This window comes from Rhizopus microsporus, assembly GCF_002708625.1.
Source record: "Rhizopus microsporus ATCC 52813 unplaced genomic scaffold scaffold_2, whole genome shotgun sequence".
In the NCBI taxonomy this organism is placed as follows: Eukaryota; Fungi; Mucoromycota; class Mucoromycetes; order Mucorales; family Rhizopodaceae; genus Rhizopus; species Rhizopus microsporus.
Window position 1 is genome coordinate 1471382 of NW_019671917.1, and position 27539 is coordinate 1498920.

Below are 27539 nucleotides of genomic sequence, written 5' to 3' on the forward strand. Positions count from 1 at the left end.
CTTTTTCTTTTTCTTTTTTTTTATATTTATCGGCTTAGTTTCGGCTTAAAGATGTACGAAGGATGGTTATTTGTGTCTATGTCTTGTCTCTCTTGTATTTTGGGAGCAAGTATTGTGTTCATTGGTGAAAGAGTCTTGGAAAACAAACGGTTCCTCTCAGGATCTATGGCATTAGGAGCAGGGGCTCTATTCTGCAATGTTCAATTTAACTTGTTACCAACCGCCTATCAAAAATTAGGTTTGTTGCCTGTCGTCGGATGGTTTCTGATAGGCGTTCTGGGTAGCATTTGCACCAACCAATTGATTCATTATTGTACTCCGCACGCTCTTCACACCTGCGATTTACCCGTAAAGAGTTATGGGACTATAGATGAAGAATCATTAGAACATTCGGATAAAGAAAACTATTACTTGATTGGTATACAGACGGCCGTTGCTATTTGCATACACAAGTTCCCAGGTTAGCTATTGAAATTGGACTTGATATACAGTTTAATGACTTTCTTCTAATTAGAGGGATTAATCATGTTTGTGTCTAATGAATCATCCGGCCAATTAGGTTTACGTGTTGCCGTTGCTATGATGATTCATAACGCAATTGAAGGCTTACTGATCGCATTACCACTTTATTATGCAGTTGGATCTCAGTTAACTGCATTTGGTTATGCAGCCGTTTTGGGTGGTCTGTCATTACCCATAGGTGCATTAATAGGATACATTGCAGTCACTGGTGTAGATAAAGCACGGGAAGATGCATTATTTGGTATATTGTTTAGCTTGATTAGCGGAATGATGTATATGGTCGTATTCAAGGTAATTGTTAATTAAAATACATCATGTTGCTTATCTTTGTCATTCTAGAATATGCTACCAGAAGCAATCAAGTCAAGACCGAATAATGTCTTTGTTCTCATTTTCTTTATTTTGGGTCTTGGTCTAATCGAAACCATTTCTTTACTTCAATCTGCTTGATGCAGTCCCCCTTTTACCCCCCTTGCTTTATTTCTTTATTTATTTTATTAATGTATAAGCATATTACATAGAAATAAAGGTTATGAATTTTATTATCATCTTTATAACTAAATATTTACACACGCACGCATACAAACATGTATGCGGGATCAGTTTACATCCCTACAAAAAAGTAAAAGTGGCGCACATCATATATATTCTCCTTTTATATAAATTATCATCATTGCATAAAGTCACCTTGATCACTTCCCCCTCCTCCTCCTATCCCCTTCTTCTCCTCCTCCGCGCATTAAAAAAAAATCTTAAATAGGTGAAGTTTATTATCATGCTCTTTTTTTTCTCTTTATAATTTTTTTCTTTTTCTTTTTTGTCACTTTTTTGTATACATATATATATGCCATTCTTGTCATATCTCGTACGTCGTACACAGCAACATAACCAAGCCAAACAACAACAACAACAACAAAGTCAAACCAAGCGGTCAGTTACTATGCCCACTATAAAAAAGAAGAAAGAGATTGGCGATTATATCTTGGGAAGAACGATTGGTCGTGGAGCATCGGGTACGAACTCAATTTTTAACTCCCTTTCTGATGTTTTGAAAAATCTAATAACCAACCAATAGGCAGAGTGAAGCTGGGTATTCATAAGCAGACAGGTGAAAAGGTCGCCATCAAGTTAATTTCGAGAAGTCAGTTATTGGCTTCATCCACTACATCTAAATCAGTACAAAGAGAACTAGCTGTTCTACAGCTATTACATCACCCTCACCTCGTTGATTTACATCAAGTCCTTCAAGACACAAGTTATGTTTATTTTGTAATGGAGTATTTAGAAGGTGGCGAACTATTTCATTATTTGGCCGAAAGAGGAAGATTGCAAGAATCAGAGGCTAGAATGTTATTTGTTCAGTTAGTGACAGCATTGAACTGGTGTCACGCCCATCATATTAGGTAAGTGTGGTTATCGATTCCCTTTTTCGTCGCTCACACCGCTTATGCAGTCACCGTGATCTAAAGCCTGAGAATCTCTTGCTGGATAAAGATAAGCAGACTCTAAAGATAGCTGATTTTGGAATGGCTGCACTTCAACCCTTTAATACATTATTAAAAACAAGCTGCGGGTAAGCAAGAGTTACGTACGCACATGCATAAACAGATGTTTGACTAAAAATGGAATATTGTATGTATAGATCCCCTCACTATGCAAGCCCTGAAATTGTGAGAGTAAGTTAAAAATAGAATAAAACAAAGTTTATTGAATATTGACACACATTTCCTTTTTAATAGGGTAAACGATACCATGGTCCAGCAACAGATGTGTGGTCCTGCGGAGTCATTCTCTATGCTATGGTGACAGGTCACTTACCCTTTGATGATGAACACATGGGCAGACTATTAACAAAGATAAAGACGGGAAGATATCGTAGTTTACCAGACTATCTATCGGTTGATATCAAGGATCTCATCAAACGTATGCTCGTTGTTGACCCACATCATAGAATGACCGTAAGTTTTGTTACTTGTAAATAATAATTCGCTCCAACTATTATTATTGTAGATGCCGGAAATCATGGCTCACCCTTGGTTAACCAACAAATCCTTTTTGGGAACAGAATTGAGATTTATTCATCCAAACAAAGAACAATTCAAATTATACCCACTTAATGATCCCGAATTACAAAAGCCAATATATACCTCGGAACTAGAAGGTAGAATTTGGGAGACATTGAAGGTCCTGTGGAGAGATAAGACAGAACAAGAGTTACTCGATGCCTTATCATCAGAAAGGTAATTGACTCTTAAATTATCCATTTGTTATTTGTTTACTCATTTTTATATCTATAGAACCAATGTACAAAAACTGACATGTAAATTACTTCAAGAAAGGTCCTTTCGATTAGAACAGCAATATTATAATACTAGTGAGTAGCTGTTTGAAAAAAAAAAAGAATAATATAACTCATATGATGAACATAGGCTCAGTCAGCTTACCTTTACGGAGGGCTTCCGTCGTTACAACAGAGGAGAATATCCCGATGACCCCACCTTTAAGAAAAGAAAGCATCGATTCTTACATGCATGACTCATTTTCATTTGATACTGTATCCTATTGTCACTTACCTCCAACCCCCAAGAGCACTTCTTCGGCTTACCTTCAAGAACCCCACAACATTCTTAGCATCCTGCAGCAGCACGACTCGATCAAGGCCGATGCAGCTGATTTGTTCATCATGACCAAAGCGATAGAGAGCACCGTGCTCAATCCTGTTTCCAAGAATATATGGAAAATGTGTTCAAAAGAACCAGTAGAAGTCTCCTGGTGGGAAAAGACGTGCGATTACTTTAAACGCAAGTCACCAGAAAAGGTATAAAGGTCATGTTATCTGCGCGGCTGATCTCTAAACATTAACAAATAGGCTATTGCGATTGAATGTTTAGCTAAACATGAATGTGAAGTGGCTGGTAAGCTACATCAGGTGCTTGAAGAGGTAAGAGCTTTCCTTGTTTTGCTTATAGTCTCCTAATACTCCTTACAAGTGTTTTAGAGGTAAATTAAGTGGACGTATGTACCCCTCTGAGAAGATAGTTTGGAATGGAATGATGAAAACAACCACAGATAATACGTTCTACTTTATTTGTCACATGACTAAAACAAGTTTAATTGAACCTAGAATGAAGATTGAATTCACACTTGCTGAAGGTAATTGAATATACATATTTCTTAAAGCCGTATCCTAAGACCATTTATATAGGTGATCTTTATCAATTTGAGTCAAGCATAAAGGACTTGATCTATTGTTTGAATAAATATGAAAATGAATCTGATTGGGTGACTAGAGTCAATGGCTGGACAGCAGAAATCATTTAATCTATCATTTTATAGTTGTATACCCCCTTTTTTTTCATTCATTGTTTTTAGAATAATTACCCTTTTTTTACATAATAAATGGTTTTTATATTTTGCAGGCCAAAAAGATGATTTAAACGCGCTTTGTTGTAGTTCTTTTTATTAAACCCCGTTTTTTTATAACGCCTTTCTCTCCTCCCTCCTTTTTTTTGTTTTGGTTGACATATATCAGATCTATTTCTGTACTACTTGTTTATTTACATTAAGTAATTGACTGACTTTCCACATAAAGGGAGGGGGACATATAATATTACTCGAATAGGATAAAATATTAAAATAGTAATAAAGGAGGGGGCGGCAAGATTTTATAATAAACTAGTCGCTAAATACTTTAAACATATTAGAAATTTGACAAGCTAATGTCATGTAATCACTTACTACAACGATTGTTTGATCATCACCATAGACCCTAAGTTTCTCTTGAAGAAATCTTCTTCCCCTTCGTTCAATCAAAGATACTCCATCTGGACCTACTTGTTCCTGTTTTCTCCCATGTGAATACTCCTCTATACCATTTTCCTCTTCCTCTTCCTCTTCCTCATCCCCCTCAAATAACGCATGATCATCTGCGGTAAGTTCTTGATGAAGCAAATTACGATCTGATATACCACTATGATTACTGCCACAGCTACTCATACTATAAATTGTCGACACGCTATTTCGCCTTGGGCGTTGATGAAACAGGTCTGCAAGTGGCAAAGTTGATTGCTGCTCCTGCATCAGACGATGCGGTGTAACGGTCTCTTGATTGTCCTCTGAATAATCTTCATCTTCTTGATCCTCATGTTTCTTCAAGTAACTGAGCAGTCGCTGGCTCCATTTCCTGCTGAGCGTCGTACTGCTGCTACTGACCGTACTGCTACCTGCTTCAGAATTATTATCGGATGTGTACCCCTTTTGGGTGTGATGGCTGCTTTTAATATTTTCCAGCTGGAATTCATCCAATGCATACAAATGATGATAGATAAATGCCTTGAGAGAAATCGTCATAAACATGGTATGTAAATAAGCTAAATAAGAGGCATCTGTCTACTAATGATATCAGTTATTCATGCACAGTTGAACAAAAAAAAAAGGCAACTTACTGAAAATAACGTCATCCGATCAAGAAATTGATGGATCCAGTATCCTTCGACGTACACAGGACTAGAGTGCAATGACCCATTCTTTGCATCCACATCAAACACGCAGCTGCTGCTCTCGATATGAACCATGCTCGAGCTCACTTTGGATTTATCCATACCTACAAGCTTAATGCTATCTATATGCGTCAGCGCCTCTTCTTCAAGCCAGCCAATAATCTGGTGCCTTTTTCGACTTTGTCCAGGTACAAAAACGGATAATGCTCGAACGACCTCCTGAACGTGTCTTTTTATACAGTGAGATTAAAAGTGAGTTAAAATTGTGATCATTCTTACTCTTTATTTTCGAGGCTGCCTTGAACAATGACAATCCTGCCTGTCATTAATGAAAAAATCACATCTACGATGATAGGTTTGTATCGGTAAAGCGTTTTTAACAATTTGATGTCATCCTGCGTTTGATTCCATAGCTGTGATGCAGTGAACAAAATAGGATAGATGTCAGAATCACTGCTTGCTAATGGTGCAGAGCTAGATGCTATGGGTTCCTAATGAACAATAGTATGAATGACTATAGCTGAAACCTCATGTGCATATACTTATACCTTGTAGGATTCTTGCCTTTTTTTTGTTTGAATAAAAGAAAAGATTAAATTCTCTTTTGTGTAAATATATAAAAGACTTACTCCCTTGGCTGTGGGTTCTCGAGATTCAACATGAACGTTCTTCCAATGGTTAACACCGATGACACAGGTTCAACAAACGATTCTTCTTCTTCCAAGTCAAGAACAATAGAACTCTGACCTATATACCGAGTTGTTTCCTGAATATACCGTATTGCCTCATCATACATGTCATGCATGACTGAACTCGAAAACGTCAGCCTTTCCTGCGGCGGTGAAGAAAAGGAAGGTTCCATCATGGAGTATACCAGCGGAATAACCTTGTTGGATTGCCGACAAAGTTGAGCTAAAGATCGAAGCTTGCGTTCAAAGTTGGGAACAGGGTAAAGGGTATCAATGCAGACGGGTTTGTAATCACCAGGTGGTTCGATCGCGTTGTAGGATCCTTCGAGAGTATCGATAATGTATTTGATTACTGTTGCTGCCTGGTCAATTGCTTCCTTTGACAGGCGCTTTGTGGCTAGTTTGGTGTATTCTAAGTCAAGTAATCGACATTTTAGGTCAAGCATAAAGTTGGCATAGTTGCCTCGTTTCAGGTGACTCGAGGCTCGACTGAACCGGCCCATGAGATCTTCAAATTTGAGCATCATTTTGCTTGAATCTCTTGTTATGTATGAAAGGGCGACTGGGTGTACGTATCCTCTTGCATGAATGTCAAATAACGTTAAATGATGTGTCTTTTTGTTACACACGTTAACCATATATATATGTCGAAAACTTGGTCACTTTAACTTACAAATGCGGAATATTGATGCTCTGTATCTGTAAAGTATACTTGGGTATCATCAGGAATTGAAAACGTCTCGGATTTTCTATACAAAAAGGAGATCATTAGCGTATATATATATATATATACTTGATGGATCGTCTTACTCTTCTCCTGGGCCTCTATCAACCGAGACAACCCGAAGAGCAAATGCGTTTAAATCAAAATTCTGCAGTCCAAGCGTCTTTAATTTGGATGCATCTTGTTTTAGATCAATACACTCGTCTTGACTAATGATGGCTAAGGGTAAAGGACCTTCTAGTTCTGAAAATTCGCTCACAAGTACAAAATCGTTATAGAACCTTTTGAACACAAATACATAAACATAAACATGTATACATTAAACTGAACCTTAACGTACGATAAATTACTTTGTTGAGACATAAAAGAAAGAATGAAAGAGAGATGCAGTGTTGAAAAAATGGAAGCAGTCCTTGAATTTTAATTGGGGGAATAGCTCTAAATACCCGAAAAAGGGTATCCGAGGTCCGCTCACCACACAAAGAAAAAAGTCCGACATCAACTTTCCAATTGTGTCGAACCATCGAATAGTTTGTTTAAAGCATCTTCTTTCTTGATGGTTCTTGAGAACAAAGGATGACCATAGCTTGTAACCATCTTGAACACAATCCAGTTTTCATAATATTAATTACTACATTGATTCCTCGGTTTCTTGCAGCAAATGTATTCTGGTGTCCAATGCAGTCAGGATTGATACAAACGGCTATACCAAGGTTGGCCTTACCATTGCTCTTCTTTGGGTGAACGATTGACTCGTCACATATTCAGCAGAGTTTTGATGATCGCTATTTATAAGGCGAAATGACGACTGGTCTGCTGGAAAGAGACTTGTATAAAACATCTGTACTTCTTCTTTTGTACCTTTTTATGAACGAGGTATGTCCTCTGCCAGACATCTCATAGAAAACAACATTTTTTTCTGGATCTGTATTACTAACCGTTTTCTTTGCTGAAAGACTGTATGCTTTGTATCCGAACATTGTTTTACTGGTTTCACTTTTTACGTCTTGCCCAACTTGCATGGCAGTAATATTACAGCATTCTTTCTCTTACTTCTTTGTACAACTGATGCTTCTTGATTACCAGGTACTTGCTGCTTTTTACTTTCACTGTGTCGACCATATGAGCGAGCTTGATCTCTAAAGAAGTGCGAGGCTTAGCAGAAAACACTTTCGCTGTAACAGCCTTTTTGCGAAGTTTCATTAAAGTCTGCAGCCTTGTTTTTTTCCCTCTTCAGTCTTGAAATAATACAATAAACTCGGATGCCCAAGAGAAAAGGCATAAACATGAAATGAGATCTTTTGGATACATTTGGACATAAGTTGCCACTGTACGGAAGCCTGAGCTAACACCGTAAAACATCATGTTACCCAGGTTGTCAGATAGATTTTTCGTTTGTGGCCATTGATATGATTCTGCTGCATCTTCGCTTGGGAGCAGTGACTTACAAAGGCTCGTCTTTTCATTCTTGCATTCCATGATAGGGGTATTTAGCAAGACATCAGATACAATCCTCTGTCTTTTTTTTTTAAAGCATTTAATATACTTTGATTATTGTCTTTGAGAACAACCTAAAGAGGTGTGTGATCATTTTTATACCCTTTGTTTGTTTGTTGTTGTTGCTCTATGTTTACTTTCTTCTTTTGTGTTTGAGGCCTTTGATCGACGAAAAGCTGGTCATGCACGCTCTTCTTATTTTCCTTTGTTACGGTATATAGACCACTAGACATCGTCTGTGCATTAACTTAAACCACAGCTCTTTTGTTCCTTGAGTGCACGACTGGTACACAGTGAAATAGAACAAGTATAAGTGATTCAGTTTATTGAATTTAATAAAAGAAAAGCCTTTATTTGACTATAAGAATTGTACCATCAATTTACAAAAGCACTAGAAGGTTAAACCTCTTTTATTTTTCAGTCCATAGTCCTTTTTGTAGACTGCTAATGAATTTGCGTTCATCAAAGAATACGCCTTGTCTTTTTTGCTATTAAACCCATCGAGAACATTTGCCAGTTCTGGATGCATTTGCCGTTGCCCTTCAAGATGAGCAACATCACTAACTGCATTTTTCTGCCATCCTTCAAACAGTGACACGTACATATGGCAAAATTCGCCTTTGAAAGCATTGCAAGATACATGAGAGCGCGAGAACACTTTAGGATCTCCCAAAAGAACCAAGCGTTTCCACATGCCGGTCAACGACAGTGTGCATCAAGACTGATTCCATAATCTCTGGTTTACACAAATAAAAAGATACAACTGAAAGTTTTTGTTTACTCATCACCCATTTCCAGGTATCTACCTCGCCGGCAGACTTGCGACAAATGCTTCGCTGTAGTCTTGATCCATAAACTATTGGCAACTTTCTTTTAGGATAGTATGCATTAGAGACATAGATGGTCGATTATAAGAAAGAAAGGCAAAGGAAGTATGGAAAGCAATGAGCAAATTTATTTAAACTTGTCAATTGTTGATTAATCCTATCGACAACATTTTTCATTAGGCCTTTAAACACAGAGAGAGAAAGATACCTTTTCAAAAATTGTCTCCGTCTTCTCGTCAAGTATCCTATTCAAAGGGAGTAGATGCTTACCTTGTGTCTATCAAATGTTTCTTTGAGATCATATTGAGGTAGGCTTGAATGCTATCTTTTACATAGTACTTGACAACAAAACAGTAGGTAATTTTACTCTTGTTTCAACCTATTTGTATAATATCAAAGTTAAGCTACCCTTCTGCAGACGGTCCTGGTGTAAAGGACTTATCGACTTCTAGTCCATGTTTGCTTCAACTTTCTCACGAATCTGTCTACAGATGTTCTGATCCAGAAAACTCGAATCAACGAAGGCACTTGTTTCCCAGGCTCGTTTGATATGCCAGTGACGTAAAGATATATTTGTATTGGGGAAGGCTAGAGAAATTGCTTGTATCACGGCTTGGCTACAACTTACCATTATTCGTTTTACTACCTAATTAATGTAAACCATTCAGCAAGAATTTTGGTAGCTTCTTTATCAGAAACACACAGGGACGCCTTCATAGTGACTTTGTTAATAATAACGATGGCGAACAAGCAAGTATTACAATCAGAATTAACAGGATACTTACAGGCTTTATATGCGCTATTAACACAGCATATTCTTCAACATCTTCAAGTAACTAGGGATAAAGCATGTTAGTATCTTGATTTGTGTCTGTTTGACAAACGCATACGTATCTTTTCTTTACCTGTTTGGTAATCTACGAAACAATAAAAGGACAATTTGGAGGTTTAAAGGTATCGGCGCCGTCAATGATAATATTATTATCGATGACTGCTCTTGGTTCTTTTTGGCCTCGCCTGATCAGCCTTTACCTCTGCTTTGCTTGACTATGTGAATGGATAATCTATTTGTTATAACAATTTCCAGACCAAAACACTTTAGCTTTGTGTCTTTTTTTTGTTCCCTTCAGAGCAGCCCATTCGAGATCGCGCAGATGATCACCGACTATCGAATTGTACCTGTGTGATTATGAATAGATAAGAAATAATTTTGAAAGATCCAATGTTTTACTCAACTTTACCAATAAGTCGACGGTAAACAAAGTAGTAAAGAAAAGGTATGCAAATTATTATTAAAGTGAGTTCATGACTGTCATTTACATGTATTGTGGTCATCTGATGCACGATAAACAAGTAGAGAGTAAAATATACGCTGCTCTCTAAGCTCTGTCATAAAGATCTTCAATTATTCGCGCCTTTTAAAATTTTTTGATGTGTGCTGATCCTCCTTAAGGACTGATTCCGATAGGCGCACATATTTTTTTAACCTTTTTTAATAGTCCAATAAAGAGCCACACAAAGAAAGCCTCTTTCTATATTGTAAAAAGGATAGAAGCTTTCCATGCCTCAGGTAAAATAAATAAAGGAATACAATAATCAAGACTTACAATCTCCTCTTTTATACAGCAACCAACTTTGCCGTTTTTTAGGCAAAAACGCATCATCTCAAGTCTCAATGTACCTCGTCGGTACCAATTACCGGTAGCCATTCTAAGAGCACTTAGTTTCCTACCTGCCTTATTTTATACATATCACTATTGGAAAGCAGCTAGTCTGATCCCTTTACGAGATTCAGGTGGTCCAAGACTCATCCAGATAACACAAGCTGAATATTATGTAGCCATACTTTGGGTAAAAAAAAGAAAAAAGAGTATATAAACCAGTGAGGTACTTAACAGTTTTGTGTAGGCATTACTATCAGGCTATTGGAGTTGGATATTAACAACAAGCATGTTGAGTCGATGGTTATACCATTATGAGATAAAGCACGCCATCATTCGTCTACTGACACTTACCCTCAGTACCTGCTGCCTTTCGGGAATCATCAACTCTTGCATGTCAGATCCTGTCAAGACTCAACTTACACTCTGTGTGATTCTCTTTGTTTCCAATATTCTCAAACTCATCTTTGCTTCAAGTCCAAAGTATAGTCAGAAACTCGAGGATGCCTTACCGACAAACCCGCATTATAAGAGCACGACAGCACTCAACATACTGCTGCTACCATTTTTGGTTGTATTGACATACTCTGCGTTTGTCTTGACAGGCCAAGTGCATCGATTTGAATATACATCCAACTTGCTGATGAAAGAGACCTTTGGATTGGATAGCGCCGTTACAGCTACTACTCAAAACATCTTGATCCTCATTTTGTCTTCATGGGATAGTGCAGATAAAAGACGTGTGTTGAGAGAAACAACATTGAAGTGGATTGATAGACCTCAACAAGTAGTCTATCGATTTGTTATCGGACAACCGCCTTCACCTTCTTATGCATGGAACACAGTGCTTGAAGAATCTGAAAAGTATCATGATCTATTAATGGTACCCACTTCTGATTTAAAGAATGGCAAGAGCCATAAACTGTTTGAAGCACTGAGATGGTCATCAGGCGTAAACTATGACTATTTGATCAAGACGGATGATGATGTGTTTGTCAGATGGGACATCGTTTGCAGTGAATTAAATGAGCCCAAAGATAACTACTGGAAAGGCTTTGTTTACAGGTATAAATCAACAAAACGGTGACATGATTATAAAATAACTCCTTTGGAATATAGAAATCTTCCTGTGGACTATTATAGAAAGGATATAAAATTAGATTATGGAATGCCTATTTTACCACCATTTACATCTGGCACACTTTATACCCTCTCTCGCAATCTTGTTCATGCTATTACTGCCATTGATTATCCACAACGATTTATTAAGGAAATGGATGATATCAATTTACCCATGTGGTTATTTGGTTTTGATATACAACCAATTCATGACAAGCGCATCCAGAGCACAGACGAGGACGTGTGTGAGGAAACGATGATTGCAAAACGATTTTACAAAAACTTTGAAAAGAGTGTTAAAAAGATGTACAGTAACTTGCTTCATGAAGAACCCCAATGTGTCGGAATGAACCCACAACGCCGTTGCGCGCTCTGTTATCCTTGTCATGCAAAGAGCAACGACTGGAGATCCAAAAACTGGGCTTGTGATCCCGATCGCGGTGCCTCTTTGATCAACCTTCCAGATTACAAAAAGATCCCCGGACCCAAGGTAAAGGACGATATGGAACCTGCTGTGATTGGAAAAAACGATCAGTGGATCATCAAGGATATCTTATCGGCAAAGACATCCATCTACACCGACACAGACAACTGGCATTTACTCTATTGGGTCTGTTGGACTAGTGACCCTTCGACCTTCACTGACAGACATTGGCGCGCACTGGAAATGGTATGGATTCATGAACCGGAAGCTGCAATCATCATGATGTCCAACTCGCTTCCTGAAAACTTCTTTAATGATTATGTACGACGCGGATACAACATTCAAGTTGTCAATTTCAACAAGGAAAACCTGTTGAAATGGCGTTGGTACTTTGGCCCTGGTACACAAGACTGGCTTCAAGAATGGGAACGCTGGGAAAAGGGTAAGCATTTTTACTGGCATCTGACAGACTATATTCGTTGTCTTTTGCTTTATAATTATGGTGGCACCTATATGGACATGGATGCTCTCTGGATTCGTATTCCTCCCAATTCTACTCAAGAATTCATCGGATCTGATATTTCACGAGTTCCATCTGATCTTGAATGGACGCTTGATAACACAGGACTGTATCTACCTCAAGGTCTGATGCGATTCAAGCGTGGATGGAAGCTATTCCGTGAAATGGCTGAAGGCGCCTTCTCTATGTATAACTATGACCCTGAATGCTTTAACTGTGGTGGCCCTAAAGCCATTACCTCCTATGTTCGTGAACGTCGTGGCGTTTTGGAAGCCGGTGGCTTAACTATTTTACCTCGCGAGGTGCTGTATCCTGTTGGCTATCTTGACGTTCATGAATTACTGCAGCCCAATCCTTTGGCAGAACAAGAGATGAAGACAAAGATTGAACCCAGCAGTTGGAACATTCACCTCTTTGGCAAGATGACCAATCACCGTCCTGTAGAGCCTGGTAGCGTGATTGATTACGTGTTTAAGAAATTTGATCTTGATCTACCTCACCGTGATACCAAGAAACATAATATCATCTCGTCCACTGGCAGCTGGAAGGTCCCCATGAGGCTCATGGCGCCAGCAGATTATATTTATCGTGCCGTGTCAGAACGTATGCTAGCAGCTGATAAAGATAAGAGCCTAACGTTGCAGTCAGTACCAGGCAAGTTCCAAGGTCTGAACGTAATCTATATACGTGGTGGTCCCGATAAGATACCAAAGGTGACAATTGAAATATCTGCTTCCATTGGACGTGTTAGACTAGGCCACGAACCTTGGGCCAAGTCAATCAAGAAGGAACTGACTGATGTAACAATGCAGAAAGTCAATAGTGTGTTGAATACAGTTGAATATGGCCCTACTAAACTTATGCTTGCCAACGGTGGAAGAGATCGTATGGTCGTAGGTGTAACTTATGAAGAAGGCAACTCAAAGATAGAAAAAGAACAAACACAGATTACCGTTGTGGTAGTGGAACCTGAAGAAGAGGACGAGCCTCTTGAAGATTAAAAAGTGTATCATAGATCATTCTTGTACAAGATAGCAATCCTCTTTTTTATTGTTATATATACATAAATATAGATATCTTATTTTCTAGGCAATCCGCCTGCGATAAACAAAGCTTGTTCCAAGTCTTCGATGAGATCATCGGGATCTTCAATGCCCACACATAAACGAATCAGGTCTTCGGGCAATGCTCTTTCTGCACGAATGTGAGCAGGGATAGAGGCATGAGACATTCTACAGGGCATACTAATTAAAGAGTTGACGCATCCAAAGGATACACTAATACTCCACAGTTTTGTTGCTTCTACAATTCTTTCTGATAAACCGATATCTCCTGTTTCAAAACTGAGCACGGCTCCTGGTCCAGAAGATTGTGATTGATGTAGTTCGTATTGTGGATGAGATCGCAAGCCGGGGAAGTGAACTTTGAATCCTAATGATTCCAGATATTCTGCGATACGAATGCAACTAGATTGTTGTCTGTCCATACGAACCGCAAGAGTTTTGACACCACGTAACAAAAGCCAAGAATCAAATGGACCAAGCCCACATCCAGTGGCATTAATGACATAATAGAGTTCCTAGATTGCATATTAGAAACTTTCATCTGTAGATGGCTAAGTGTATACATACATCTGCAATGCTAGCTGTTTTACAACCAATAACACCAGCCATAAGGTCATGATGGCCTGATAAGTATTTAGTGCCAGAGTGGTAGGAGATATCAGCTCCCAATTCCAGTGGACGCTGCAAGTAAGGACTCATCATTGTATTATCGACCACAACTAGTGCATTTGGACAACGCTCATGAACGTGCTTTGAAATAGTGCGAATATCACTAATCTTGATCAAGGGGTTTGTTGGGCTCTCTAGCAACACCAGACGAGTTTTGTCAGAAAGATAGGGAATGATTGTGTCGGATTGCGTAGTATCGATATGGTGTGTCTTTATGTTTTGACTCTTGTTTAAGAAGCTTAAAAGTCGATTGGTACCACCGTAGAGGTCATCACCGGCAATGATTTCTTCGCCTGCTCGAACAAGGCGGGTAATGACATCTAATGCGCCCATACCGCTTGTCACTACCAAGGCACGTTCGGCTCCCATTATCTTTGCTAAATGGTTTTCTAGAAAGCAGTTAATTTCTTGTGATGAAGATATACATATATGAAATGATATTTACCAACATGAGTACGAGTGGGATTACCACTACGAGAATAATCGTATTCTCCAGTTGCATTGGCACCTTTCTGCTTGAATGTGGCTGTTTGGTAGATTGGAACGGAAGCAGCATTATGCGGATCATCTGGGCTATCAACTGTGACTACCTCAGTTGCAAACCGATATCTTCTTCTGCTGGCAATGGAAGAAGCAGGTGACATAGGACAGACTTCAGTCATTTTTTTTCTATTTTATAAATAAAGAAAAAGAAAAAAAAAAAAGGAATAGATAATAATTATATCTTTATTATAAGCAAGCAAGTAAGCGAGAGAAGGAGAGATGCTTCATCGTCCAATAAGAAACGAGGGAAATTGTTTGATACTGATGTTCGCAGGATGTGTCATGAAATTCAAACTCCATTTTATTTTACATGAAAGCCAACTTTTTTGACCTTTGGCTCTAGTTTTTCTTGAGGTATATTAACAGTATGAGTGGTGGTAATAGAATTTAAAGAGGATGTTGAAGAGGGCTGCATTGTAAATGGTATGGAATTAGTTGTCTTTGTATGCGCTGATATGTCATCTAATGTCTTCAATAATTCGCTAGTGAAGCGCATGTCAAATATATCCAAGACATATTTGCGCACAGGAGATCTAAAATGGTAGCTGCCTAGTAATTGACACACAGAATAATACAAGTCAACCCGTTTAAATGATTCTGGGTGTGTTTGTTTTAGTTTGGCCAAGTTTTTGAATGCTTCATTTGCTAATATATGATTGCTCATATCTCCAATATGCTTCAGAATATTTGCTCCTATTGAATCCAGGGTTGCTGATCGAGGCAACTGAGGCGGAGATGACAGTGCTGGCTTGTATTTCCAATTTTGAATCTAAAAGGGGGTTATTGTTAATCTAAAGCATAAAACGAATAATAGGGGTTTTTTACAGTTAAAAATTTGTGTAGATTCAGTGGTACACAAAGCCCTTCAGGATCTCCATTAGCAGATACTACGCTTTCCCATCCTATTTCTCCTAGTAACTCTACACCTTGTTGTGTCTTTGCAATTAAACCAAGAACAAAATAACATGTTCTATAACATTCATCAGTGACTCTTTACTACATATATTATAATCAATTTTACCCTTTCAGTGAGAGTATCTCACTATTCTCTGCTAAATTCACAATATCCTTTACGATATCTTCTTCTTCCAGAAACGGTAACCCATTTTTAGTTGCGCCGATATTTCCTAGAGCCCACAAGACAGCCTTCAATTGACTCAAAGATTCGTTTGAAATCACTTTTTCTGACGAACATTTTCGAACATAATCCGCAAATAGTTTAAAATGTCCCTTTTGCCTCAGTAATTCACATCCTTCTTCTGTTTTTGTTAGTTCGCCGTAAAAATGAGGTGGTGTCAAGCCATCACCAGGTTGTCTAGATTTTTTCAGAACAGGTAAATATCAACTATATGATCTCTCTCTTTTTTTGACTTCTTACATTGTTTCAAAATCGTTTTCAGTGTCCACTCTTTCTTCAAATGGATTCACAGCCTTCTTGTCTGGAGAGTTTATTAGCGCTCTCGCCAGCGAAAGCTCTAACTGTGTCACATAGTTTTGATTGCCTCTCTAAATAAATACGAGTTGGGCATAAAGAAACTTTTGAATCATATTTTTTTTCTTTTTTTTTTTTTTTTTTTTCTTGTGTACAAAAACCATGCCACGCCGGCAACTGCGGCTATAGCACCTAATGCCACAATAGCACCAATAACATCGTCATTATTCTTGCCGCTAACCATTCATCCATTTCCTTTTGTACGTAGCCAAGTTTATTCAAGTATCGAAAACCTGTTGAAGTTGACAAGAACCGTAGTAACAATGGGTTGCCGATCTCACCTAGATGACCAAGGCTGGGTCTATATTTGACCAAAAGCTCCAAATTAGCCTGGTTTTCACAAGCTTCGTCCAGGAGATTGACAGCTGTCTGACAGACGTCCATGTGAGTATCATATAATTGAGTCACTAACAGCCGAATGACCCAATCATTGTGTTCTGCTTCGGATTGCCGCATAATCATGCCAATATGTTGTGTAGCAAACAGTCGAATCGGATTATATCCAGAAGTCATAATCTTTGATAATAACACGCGAGGATGACCATCCAGATTATAATCTAAATTGGTGATCATTGCCACTTTTAGATCAGTTCTATTTTTGAGCTCGGATATTTGATAAAAGCAATTGAATATTTTGAACTTTTCCAAAATACGAACACCTTCCTTGTATTTGGAAAATGTTCCCAGTAAAGCAAAATAACCACAGGTCAACGTACTTTCCATCCTTTCCTTTGAAAATATGGGTTCAACCTCTGATTGTCCGTTCGTCTTTAAGGGATCCAGTTCATGAAATGCTTCGGCAATGTCGCCCAGCAATTTACTTTCACCCAAATATCGCACTCCATCTGGGTTGCTTAGCAAAGTTGACAGTAGAGTACAGCCAGTCTTTACATATTTAGTAATTGTGCCTTTTGTCGCGTTAATATCAGAGAATTGATGCTTGAAAGGTCGATAAAAGCCTAGTAGTCGTTTAATAAACTTCTTGCTGCGCATTGCTTCATCTAAACGGCGTGGGTTTAACAGTGGTCCCTGCAGCAGTTCTGTCACACTCTCCCAGTTCCATTTTGTATAGTCATTTGTCGCGAGCACTTGCGTATCCATCAACAGTTGACGAAAGTGAGCATCGTCAATGGCAAATCCTATCTTCAGCTTCACTTCATGTACCTTCTCTTGTGTACGTACTGAAGAATTGCTCAACTGTTCACTTCCCTTATTTAATGCAGGTGCATTGGTGTACCGCGTACGTGCACGAGTCAATCGATCGATATGAGCAAGTGCAGTGGTGGCATTGTGTCTTACTTGTTCGTCTTCAAAATTGGATGCAAGTGTGAATAGTTTGGGAAGTGATTGTACTTGAATGGCCATGAGAATAGGTAAAAGACGAGTTGATAGTTGAAGGATTTCTCCAATTAATAAGGTTGCTTTACGCGAAAGATAAATATCGTCAGATTTGACCATATCCACGAGTGCCATTAATATGTCAGATTCAATAAATATAATAATGATAATGCTTAAATGGTGGTCTAGCATCTTTAATCTTTCTGAATTACTTGCTGAGGTTGCTCCAGTATTTTGAGTGCAACGAACATAGGCGTCAGAACTGATGCCACCAGCTGTTAATAGATTGGTCATGACCATGCTGTTCAACACTGATGTCGGTCCTCGTGGTGGTGTCTTCGGTGATTCATGGCTTGTAGTTGGATTAAGTTGAATAGTATGCTGCCTTCCCGAAAGAAATCCATCGTGGTTATTTGGTAATTTGACTCTAAAAATATCAAAAAACATGTCCAATACTAGTTTCTGCACATGTGTAAGTCAAATCTGCTGCTATAGCGATCAATATTTGATGTTTACCTGAGTCTCGGGAACAGGCATTCTTAATGCTTGCACCACGGATCTTGCCGCTCTCATATTATTCGCGCTCATGTAAAATAAACCAGCCCAGCTCTTAACTAAGGTCGTGACCATTTTTGCACTGTTTTTCAACCTTTCTTCATAATTTGCTCCTTTCCCTGGATCAGTAAATGGTGCAATGATTGTCTCTAGTTCAACACCTGGCCTTAAATAGCATCGCTTATCTGGGGTATCAAGGACATAGAGAACAGACTGTATCAATATTTCAGATATACTTGACTGTCCGTCAATCAATGCTTGCATTATAACCCTTAATCCACCAGCTTTTACTGTAAGTTCAATATCTAGGATGGCTATGTAAAGTGTGTCAATTAGAGTTTTTCATCACAATCTAGCTATACTTACCCAACTCTGCTAGTGTCTCAAGTGCAATGTTTCTTAATTTAGAGTCTTGTTGTTCTGCTATTGCTACTACAGCTCGTACGATCCCTTGTTTGACATGCTTAACACCATCGTATTCAATGAATGATCTGATAAGTTTTAATGTTTGCTCTCTTTCTAGTTCATGCTCTTCTTGGTCTCTAGCTAGCGCTCTTTTTATTACACACAATCAATTAGTATACACCCTCTTCTTTTTTTTTTGGTTTTTGTTAATACCTCATGCTAAATATATCTATCTGGTAATCCATCATAAGTTTTATATCATCTGATCCTTCCACTAACAGACGTAATGCTCGTAGACCCATAATTCGTATCTCTTTTGTCGGACTGACAATACATTGCCTCAGACTAAGGTTGAATGTGTCAAAGACAGACTCTTATGTACTACACTCAGCACTCACCAAGCAATCAACTTTCCTTTCGAACAATATGCACTAAGATCTGTTGTATTTTTCAATATTCTAATTAAAGTTTCAAGTTTTTCCATTTTTGAATCTTTTATCGTATTTCCAGATTTATTACCAGCCTTCCATTCATCTATTTGAAGGGTGTGTATGATATGATCTAGCTTCTTGTCTAAAGACCAAGCATCTAATACATGTATAAGTAAAAGGAGGGGATAGATGGTAAAGGGAGGTTACCGTCATCAGGGAAGGAGACATGTTCCTGTGGTATCTTTTGTTTACTAGCAGAGAGAGATTTCAGTTTGGAGCGTGTTTGTTCTAAGCTAGATGGCGTAATAGAAAACCCATGTCCAATAAATTTATGCGCTTTGAGTATCTTTGCGATTTCAACAATATGGTTTCCTTTGTTATCAGAGTTGTGTTATTCTTGAATATCAACAACAGAACTATGGAATTACCTGCATTTCGACGTATGTTTTCTATTGCCTTTGTTGTCTTGTTAATAGCTTCATTACATTCTTCCAATTGCGTTTCTAGTTCTTTTGTACGTTTCTTGTCTTTTACATAGACTTCCAGCATGTTTTCAACACCAGCTTTTAGTTTTATCTCTTTGTCTAGGCTTGTTAATAAAGCTTCCAGCTTTAAGAGGTTCAGTCTTTTATATACGAATATCTTTAACAAAGCTGCTTTTTCAATACCTCTTGCTTGATTGCTGTAAGGTCTTTAGTTGGCTCAGGTTCAACAGCATCTCTATTTTGTGTGGATGATAAATATTCACTGAGGGACGGTGAAGGACACATAGTGGATATATGTGTGAAAAAAAAGGAAAAACAAAGGGGGAAAAGTGTCGGAATTAGTACAAGTGTTTAAATCACGTGTAACACTGAAAGACAGCAAGTTATGCTAAACTGTTTATTCTATTGTTTCTGTCTGCTTTATCCTTGGCATATATTCATCCAATAGTTTGTATGAATGAGCAATCTCTTTCTTGACCTTTTTATACACTTCATCTTTTATATGTTGATTATAGAAACCTAAATGATGACGTCTTACAAGTAAAGCATGTTCTATGTGAATCACCTGGGTCATCCATTCGATTCCACTCAGAGTTTGAGCTTCATAATGTTTTTTTGGTGGCAATGCTCGAGCTATCTGACTATTCCTCCAAGGGCAATAAATACGATGCTCATTGAACGCGTCAAATGTTTGTTGATCTACATGGAATTGGCTACGAGCAAAACATAGAGTACACTGAACACCAGACATTTGTGGGCTTATATGCTGCCATCCAAACAATGCAAGCAAATACGCATTCGTAATATTTTCTTTAATATCATTTTCATCCGATAATCCTTCTGCATCCCTAATAACATACTGAACCTTTCTCAGAGTAGCATGTTCCTATACCGTTTTTTAACATGTTTAGCCATTATCAACTGATATCATACTTAAATAGTTACAACTTCATTGGAGACATGTGGTATATGCTGGTAAGTGGATATCATCTTTCCTTCATGTTTGAATCTGTTGACTCCTTCAGATAAGGTTATTAATGGAAATGAATAAAGATCATCTATCAAAGGGGAGAGGAGGGGTGTATTAGTATTAGCTCCTCTTTGTTCTTCATTTTAATTTACCTGAAGAACACTCTTTTCTCCAAACACAGTCTTCTTTATGCCAATTAAAGAGCCCTTCTTTATATTTTTTCTCTATATTACCAACTTTACAGAATTATATACCAAGTATACCAATATAAGTTTTGTATCCTATTTTACCTTGTGTATTATCATAGCGTCCAGGTTCAATATCTATCACATAAATATCACTGGTACATTCTACACAGTGAAGAATAGCAAGGAAAGGATCTTTATCGACTATCTTGTGTGAATTAATCCAACCATGCTGTGCACATTCCAAAGCAGACAACGGGCGTGGTTTATGATGATATAAGTAAGAGTATGTTTTTAGTCTATGCATCAACTTTTCTTTGTCATTGATTAAGGATGTATCTAATTTAGTTCTTTTTGCTTGAATCTCTTTTTCAGCTTTTCTTTTTCTAAAAGAACTCGGAAAAATGCCTTGCTTCTTTCGGACATGTTTAAGTAGGCTTTGTAATTCTTTAAGTTTTTTTTCCAAAATGTCTTCTTTACTCTCATTTGTTTCTGATTCTACTGATTGATTTTCAACAGTTCCCGTTGATGACTCGTTTTGAGTATTTTCTTCTACTTTATCGCTTTGCTCATCATTGATTGCATCATCGTTGTCTGTTATTGTTACTGCTTTATTTGTCTGTTTCTCTGGCGTTGATTGTACATCCATTGTGGTTGAGTTAAGCAAAATGAAGAAAGAAAGCGTAATGTTTAAAGACCGACTGTCTATTATTTTCTATTTAACAAAAAATAAATTATAGTTCTATGGTGGAAGACAATTTCCGTTCAAAAGGCAAAGACGATAGGAACCCATTATGTTCCAATTCAGAACTGTAGGCAGCTGCAGTGGTGTACCACGAAGTGTCATAGAAGACACAATACCAGTGATATTTCAATGTAGTTGCGATACTCGCGCCAAGAAACAAAGAATGTCAGTATCGATTGTTGTTTGTTCGTCTACTGGAATAAAAGAAGTAAGCACGGACTAGATTTCGTCTGTGGTGAGGAACTCGTCCGGCAGAGCATATCTCTCGAAGGTTGAGAACCATAAGCTAAGCTTGAGAGGGCAGTTCACAAAGAGGTGGAGATGCGTTTCAATGCCTTGCTGACAGGGTCTGCACAGCGGGGAGGCAGTCAATTTGGGATTTCAAGCATGCTGTAAAGCAGTCGTAGGGACGTACTCATGTAGCAGGCGAAACCATGGTGTGAATGCCTTAGGAGGTATATCCAGGGGCTAAAAAGTTTGCCAGTACTGACGTCGAAGAAGCAGCGAATGAGGCAGAGCCAAAGGCAGATGACGTGGGTATGTAAGCAAATCGTTGTCTTTGTTCCAGAAGAAACGGACCTGATCAGGAGATATCTTGACAATCGGAAAAGGTGCTACATTGGATTTATGCGTAAGGTTTGGGACAGTCCAATGAGCACAGAAGGGCATCCAAGAGGAGTCATTTTCAAATCTAGCAGGCGTTGACACCCGAGAGCCCAAAGTGGAGAAGTCGTCGCGAGGATCAAAAGTAGAACGTCTAACCTCTGATGTCAACTACAGAGTGACTTGAGTTGCTCTTCGGCTTGGGAAAAGGCCCTTTCTGAGCGCGCGGAGGGCAGAGGATATGGATATACGGAATGAAAATATGAACCAGGAGATTATAAGACATTTTTTTGGCTATACTCATTCAGTGCAGCCCCTTTGAGGGTTTTTATTGTCATGCGTATGAGATATTGAACAACCGTGAGGGCTCCAGTCTCAACAGTGAAGATAGATTTAACAGCGGTAGTTCTACCGAAAGCGGATCGACTTATATTATCACAAGTCCATGGATGAGAATGAAACTAATTGAAGGAGGTGATAGACGCACTCACAGCCTGCCAACAATGAAAGAAGTTGCTGCAGTTATTCTTATTAAGTATATTGACAGAAGCTTCCATGACATTGTTCTTACCTTGAGATGCAGCAGAAGAAATGATAGTCTCCGTCAAAGACATGATTTTGAGCAGTACTTCCAACGTATCAGCCAGACGTATGCTGCATACATGCCCAATCACTACGTCCTTTTATTTTCTCATGGAGCATGTGAGTGACGTTAGGGTTTATGCCTCTTCTTTTCCCTCTTTACTATTACTCCTTCGATCATTGTTTCTTATATTTAAATGATGATCCATGATCATCTTGTGCCATTTTAGTATCCTTATCCCATCACTTTTATAAAGAACTACTTTGAGGGTCATAGCAAGTTGTGCAGTGTGTCAAAAGCGGAGTGGCTTTTCATTCGAGAAACATTTTACTATTAAAAACAATGTTGTCGATCGTTAATTTAACATGACAAGGCTATCCACAGCTATTTTCCCTTTTTCCTTCTTTTCTTTACTTCAATATGAAGCAAAAGAAAGATGACGGCCCTCCACTTTCTAAGGTAAAGTGCAACAAAAGAAAAGGTATGTAAGCTATAAAGTTGACGTAGTATTTATTAAGGACCCATTTAGCCGTCGATCGTGGGTTCACTTCTTTGTTTGCACAAACACAAACAAGTTTATTTAAAAGTACGGCTTTTGAAGCAAGCGATAATGACTTTCAAGAAACCCCATTACTTAGAAAAGGCAAAGATAACATCTATTAGTTCCATCTGTTTTATAACCGAATGTTGTAATAGACAAGAACATCCGTTAAAAATTGCTAAAGAAGATACATCTACTCCTGACCTTTCAGATGTTGCTACCAGTGACAAGGCATCTATGCCTATAATCAACAAAGATATGAGCGTTCAAGCTGTATTATCTGCTCCTATTTCTTCCACTAGCTGTACTTCTGCTCCCATCAAGGCCCCCAAGAAATATCAAGACAAGGTTGATAAGATTGAAGCACTTAAAAAGGAGAAAGAGAAGATTAAGACGTCAAGTAATGAGCAAAAACAAGTACGATGTCCTTGCGGTGGAATCGATCACTCTAGTTCCTCCAGCAAGTTGTGTTCTATGAATAAATTAAAAACGAAATCTCCAAGCCCAAGGATATCGTCGAGAAAACTTCTGTAATCAAGACATCTTTGACTAATACTTGCAGATATCCCAAGCTCGTTACCCTGATTCAAGAAGTAGTTGACCATGTCACTCAGTTGGTATACTCTGAATCCATCTTTGCTAATTGCATCTCTTGGAACTTCTTGAGAATGGTGAAGAACTACCTGTGATCACTCAAAATCTGTTCTATAACATATTTTTCATCTTTGTTGGCCAAGGAAAGCATGCTTCTGATAGCATCAAGAAGAACTTCAGGGCCTTTTGTGAATCTACTTCTCTTACTCAATCTGACCTAGGCAAGTACGCAAGTAAAGGATATACGACCATTGTATCTTCTATGGCCAAACAATATGAAACACTTGTCCACAATTACGTATGGTTTACTTACGAAGACAGAACTCTCAGACATATTCTTGAAGTCTTATCCGAAAAGGCCTCTCCTTACTTCTGTGGCGATAGCCTAACTGTCAAACAACGCAAGCCTTTAGCCAAACATATCTTTCAACAAAAGATAAACCCCAAGTCTGCCTGGTCATCCACTGTATACCGAATTGAGCGATATGAAACCATTGTCAATAACTTTCTTACTTTCTGGTCAATGTACGGTGCTTCCAATGATGCTGACGTACCAAGTGAAGCTAATCTGTATGCCAAACCTCAATGCTACATGAAATGGTTACACTTTATGCAGAAGGAATTAGAACAAAAGAAGTTCATTCAAGAAATGAAACCTCAAGACAAAGCAGCATGCAGTTATGTTCATAGAAAGTTACAAGAATTTCCTTTTGTCAAGAATTTGAATACAAGCAAGCACAGGTCATTAAAGGAAAAACACATTGACCGCTATCAATTCCAACAAGACCTTGGAAATAACAAGCAAGCTTAGAAATATTGATAAAAAGGATGTTGCTGCTGTTCAAAACTTTATCAAAACAATACAAGCAAGAATTCAAGACAAGACCCTCATACCTCTCAAATACACTAATCCTTGAGGATCAAGATACTTTTCTTTATTTCCCTTGTACATGATTGATTCCAAGAGTGTACATATTGACGCTAAATCTTTCTGGAAGCTTGCCAAGCAATGTGACAACAAGATCAAACCATGTCAAAAGAGTGGTAATGACTTAAATTTATGGTACTTTAATGTCTTTGATTTTTCAAAAATAGACTACAAGGCACTTGAAAGCTTGACTTCACGTCTAAAGAAGTTTGCGTACGTATGCTTACATGGCTTTTATTTTTGGACAAAACAAACGTTGTCATTGTAGAAATGTGATCACTACTGATGGTTATGCTGTATCCTTTGTGTTTAAGAAAACTGTTTCCATCCAAGATGAACCTAGAAGAGAACCAAAGGCTCCCAAGGATTTTGCTGATATATTTGACGACGCAGATATTTGGGTTGTTGATCCTGGTATATCAACATATTTACTGCAGTTGACTCTACAGAGCATGGACATATCTGAACAACAAATTTGGAAGAATACTATCATTTGTGTGGTTACAATCTTGCTATAAGAAAACGAAAAGGACACCAAAAGTGTCATTTAGACGAATTTAAGTATATTAATGGATTACCTACTTTAAAAACTGCAAACCTGACCTCATTTTTACTGGCTGCTTCTACACGTCTACAGCACTATCAAAGAATTCATAGCTAATACTGTCAATATAAATGGTATATCGCTCCCTTGCATGATGTGTATTTTAACAAAGCTACGTATGTAATAGGTCTCAAAAGCTAAAGTTCAAAGTATATATCAACAAGCAAAAAGGAACCCAAGAAATTGTTAAAAGACTCTTTGACAACAGCAAGAAATATGGCACATCAAGCACAGTTGGCGCTAAAAACCAAACATGTACCCCTACCTCCTGCTGACCTCCCTTCCTACTCTCAACGAAAGCGGATCACTGCGGTCATAAATGACTCTTTTTGTTCAAGTATGAAAGGCAAACGAGCTGCACCTACTAGACGTATTACTGAAGAAATCAAACAAAATGCAAACAATCCAACGGGGGGACCGAATTTATTTCGGTTGACGAGTATTTAACGAGTCAGATATGTAATAGGTGTAAAATGAAAGAAATGAATAATTTCTCTGTTTCTAAATCAAAGCGAAGAGTACACTCTGTCCTCAAGTGTGAGTCTTGCGGTACGGCTTGGAGTCGCAATGTGAACAGTGCATTAAATATATATAATATCTTTGCTTACAAATCAAAACACGACAATGAAAGTCCTCCGCCCTTCAAAAGACTCTCAAAAGGCTAACGGTGCTCTTGGATTTAATGCGCTGCCTATAACGACAGTGCATTCCTTAACGTCTCGGTAAGTATAAAATGAGAAGTACATTATTTTTTATTCATTTTTCTTCTAGTTATAATGTTATTAAATAAATTAAAGTGGTATAACTTTTTTTGGGAGAGTCTATTTTTGGTGAGTCTATTATTAAATTAAGTAATGATATTCTAAGCTTCTTTTTTCATGAGGATGCATCCAAGGTCCATCGTTCATCTTATCCGTACGCGTTTCCGTTTGGTTGGTTTGAATGCGTGTCTCTGTACCGTCTTCTCCAATCACAATCTTCTCTTCATTGCTGTTGCTAATAGCTGAGAAATTAGAAGCATTGAATCCACGGACTTGGTTGCCTCTGCCTTTCTTTGCTCGATTTCCATAAGAATTAGGTCGATCACTTGCAGGCGCTTTGACTGTTGGTGGTTTGATGGCAGCCGCTTTGACTGCTGGTGGGTTGGTAGCAGGAGGGTCGTTAGCGGGCGTAGTATTGCTGGATCGATTACTACCAGGAGGATCGGTTGCTGGTGAAACGTTGGCAGGAGGATTGTTAGCAGGAGGGTCGTTTGCGGGTGAAACGTTGGCAGGAGGACTGATAGCGGGTGGATCATTGACAGGCAGATTGTTAGTGGGTGGATCGTTGGTAGGCGGATTATTACTAGGTTGATTATTACCAGGCGGATTAGCTGGTTGCGTTGTATTATCATCACAGTCTTTTTCAGTATTAGTAGAATTGCCATTACCGCCTCCTCCACTACTGCTTGATGAGCTGCTACTACTACTACTACTACTGCCGCTTCCACTGCTACTGCTACTTGATGAACTACTGCTACTACTTCCACCGCCGCCGCTACTACTGCTACTGCTACTGCTGCTAGAATGACCATTTGACCCACTGCTACTGCTACTACTACTAGCTGAACTAGTACAAACGCCATTTTCATCGCAGCTACTTGTTGCACTACTTGACGAACTGGATGATCCTCCTGAGCCACTGCCACTACTGCTGCTACTACTTGATGAACTGCTACTTGATCCTCCATTTTTCCCTGAGCTACTGCTGCTGCTGCTGCTGCTGCTACTTGATGAAGAAGATCCACCGGATTTACCAGGTTGGTTTGGTGTCCCATGGTCACAGGCACAACTAGTACAAGGATGATGTGTTCCATCCTGATTTGAACCTCCTGTGTTATTGCCATCCGCCCCTGAGCCAGGATGATTACAGTTAGGTGAAGCAGATATTGTGCTTGAAGATGAACTGGATGTGGAAGAAGGTACTGAGGAGGACGCAGGCACAGAGGAGGATGCTCCTGGAGAAGATGAGCTAGAAGGCTGTGAGCCGCCACTCGATGAGGGACCATCAGGACCTCGTGGTCTTGAAGCAGTTGAGGCTGGTGAGGATGAATTTGGTGGTATTGGAGTTGCAGAAGAGCTACATAGAAGAAATTTTAGTTATCAAGGAGCGATGTGTGCTTTCAATTACTTACCTTGGTACAGAGCTGGGGTCAGTAGGTAAAGGTACATTGGGTACTGGAGATGACGATGACGGTGAAGGCGTCACTTGTGTGCCACTAGATGGTGAAGAAGATGGCTGACCAGGTGGGAATCTAGGGTCTGTGGGTGATGGAGAAGATGG

At 38.7% G+C, this 27539-nt stretch overlaps 10 protein-coding genes across 10 annotated transcripts; 5 read left to right on the top strand and 5 right to left on the bottom strand.

The window, feature by feature from the left end:
• The first annotated feature begins 14 nt into the window (after positions 1 to 14).
• Positions 15 to 1169, top strand: RHIMIDRAFT_310967 (uncharacterized protein). The gene is made up of 3 exons (XM_023614700.1): positions 15 to 460; positions 515 to 813; positions 862 to 1169. The coding sequence occupies exons 1-3, from the start codon at positions 52 to 54 to the stop codon at positions 970 to 972; spliced, it is 819 nt and encodes a 272-aa protein (XP_023470166.1). The 5' UTR covers positions 15 to 51; the 3' UTR covers positions 973 to 1169.
• Positions 1170 to 1462: 293 nt separating this feature from the next.
• RHIMIDRAFT_197178 (Pkinase-domain-containing protein) lies at positions 1463 to 2766 on the top strand (the record flags this gene model as incomplete). Its single annotated transcript, XM_023606178.1, has 6 exons — positions 1463 to 1535; positions 1598 to 1925; positions 1976 to 2095; positions 2165 to 2198; positions 2262 to 2480; positions 2533 to 2766. 6 exons carry the CDS (start codon positions 1463 to 1465, stop codon positions 2764 to 2766), a joined length of 1008 nt encoding a protein of 335 aa, XP_023470167.1.
• A 1375-nt stretch (positions 2767 to 4141) lies between these two features.
• On the bottom strand, positions 4142 to 5146 carry RHIMIDRAFT_62232 (uncharacterized protein). The gene is made up of 3 exons (XM_023615476.1): positions 4968 to 5146; positions 4261 to 4914; positions 4142 to 4211 (listed from the first exon to the last, which is right to left on the bottom strand). Exons 2-3 carry the CDS (start codon positions 4876 to 4878, stop codon positions 4188 to 4190), a joined length of 642 nt encoding a protein of 213 aa, XP_023470168.1. The 5' UTR covers positions 4879 to 4914; positions 4968 to 5146; the 3' UTR covers positions 4142 to 4187.
• Positions 5147 to 5491: 345 nt separating this feature from the next.
• RHIMIDRAFT_266154 (uncharacterized protein) lies at positions 5492 to 6813 on the bottom strand. The gene is made up of 5 exons (XM_023611880.1): positions 6775 to 6813; positions 6521 to 6715; positions 6384 to 6459; positions 5651 to 6324; positions 5492 to 5585 (listed from the first exon to the last, which is right to left on the bottom strand). The coding sequence occupies exons 1-5, from the start codon at positions 6795 to 6797 to the stop codon at positions 5564 to 5566; spliced, it is 990 nt and encodes a 329-aa protein (XP_023470169.1). The 5' UTR covers positions 6798 to 6813; the 3' UTR covers positions 5492 to 5563.
• A 3216-nt stretch (positions 6814 to 10029) lies between these two features.
• RHIMIDRAFT_62262 (uncharacterized protein) lies at positions 10030 to 13783 on the top strand. Its single transcript, XM_023615477.1, has 4 exons — positions 10030 to 10328; positions 10385 to 10609; positions 10667 to 11484; positions 11539 to 13783. Exons 1-4 carry the CDS (start codon positions 10320 to 10322, stop codon positions 13481 to 13483), a joined length of 2997 nt encoding a protein of 998 aa, XP_023470170.1. The 5' UTR covers positions 10030 to 10319; the 3' UTR covers positions 13484 to 13783.
• RHIMIDRAFT_198073 (cystathionine beta-lyase MetG) lies at positions 13561 to 14877 on the bottom strand (the record flags this gene model as incomplete). Its single annotated transcript, XM_023606252.1, has 3 exons — positions 13561 to 14061; positions 14114 to 14604; positions 14661 to 14877. The coding sequence occupies 3 exons, from the start codon at positions 14875 to 14877 to the stop codon at positions 13561 to 13563; spliced, it is 1209 nt and encodes a 402-aa protein (XP_023470171.1).
• A 73-nt stretch (positions 14878 to 14950) lies between these two features.
• On the bottom strand, positions 14951 to 19033 carry RHIMIDRAFT_62286 (uncharacterized protein). Its single transcript, XM_023615478.1, has 8 exons — positions 18762 to 19033; positions 18510 to 18697; positions 18105 to 18457; positions 16425 to 18050; positions 16137 to 16264; positions 15780 to 16073; positions 15584 to 15728; positions 14951 to 15527 (listed from the first exon to the last, which is right to left on the bottom strand). The coding sequence occupies exons 1-8, from the start codon at positions 18848 to 18850 to the stop codon at positions 15060 to 15062; spliced, it is 3291 nt and encodes a 1096-aa protein (XP_023470172.1). The 5' UTR covers positions 18851 to 19033; the 3' UTR covers positions 14951 to 15059.
• Positions 19034 to 19861: 828 nt separating this feature from the next.
• RHIMIDRAFT_234061 (uncharacterized protein) lies at positions 19862 to 21268 on the bottom strand (the record flags this gene model as incomplete). Its single annotated transcript, XM_023608089.1, has 4 exons — positions 19862 to 20350; positions 20410 to 20522; positions 20587 to 20670; positions 20725 to 21268. 4 exons carry the CDS (start codon positions 21266 to 21268, stop codon positions 19862 to 19864), a joined length of 1230 nt encoding a protein of 409 aa, XP_023470173.1.
• Positions 21269 to 22970: 1702 nt separating this feature from the next.
• RHIMIDRAFT_246992 (uncharacterized protein) lies at positions 22971 to 24496 on the top strand (the record flags this gene model as incomplete). Its single annotated transcript, XM_023610370.1, has 5 exons — positions 22971 to 23031; positions 23080 to 23136; positions 23189 to 23508; positions 23595 to 23708; positions 23759 to 24496. 5 exons carry the CDS (start codon positions 22971 to 22973, stop codon positions 24494 to 24496), a joined length of 1290 nt encoding a protein of 429 aa, XP_023470174.1.
• A 321-nt stretch (positions 24497 to 24817) lies between these two features.
• RHIMIDRAFT_266181 (uncharacterized protein) lies at positions 24818 to 25204 on the top strand (the record flags this gene model as incomplete). The annotated part of the gene is made up of 2 exons (XM_023611881.1): positions 24818 to 24999; positions 25181 to 25204. A coding segment is annotated over exon 1 (158 nt), but the record flags the coding sequence as incomplete, so codon positions are not given.
• Between the last annotated feature and the right edge of the window lie 2335 nt (positions 25205 to 27539).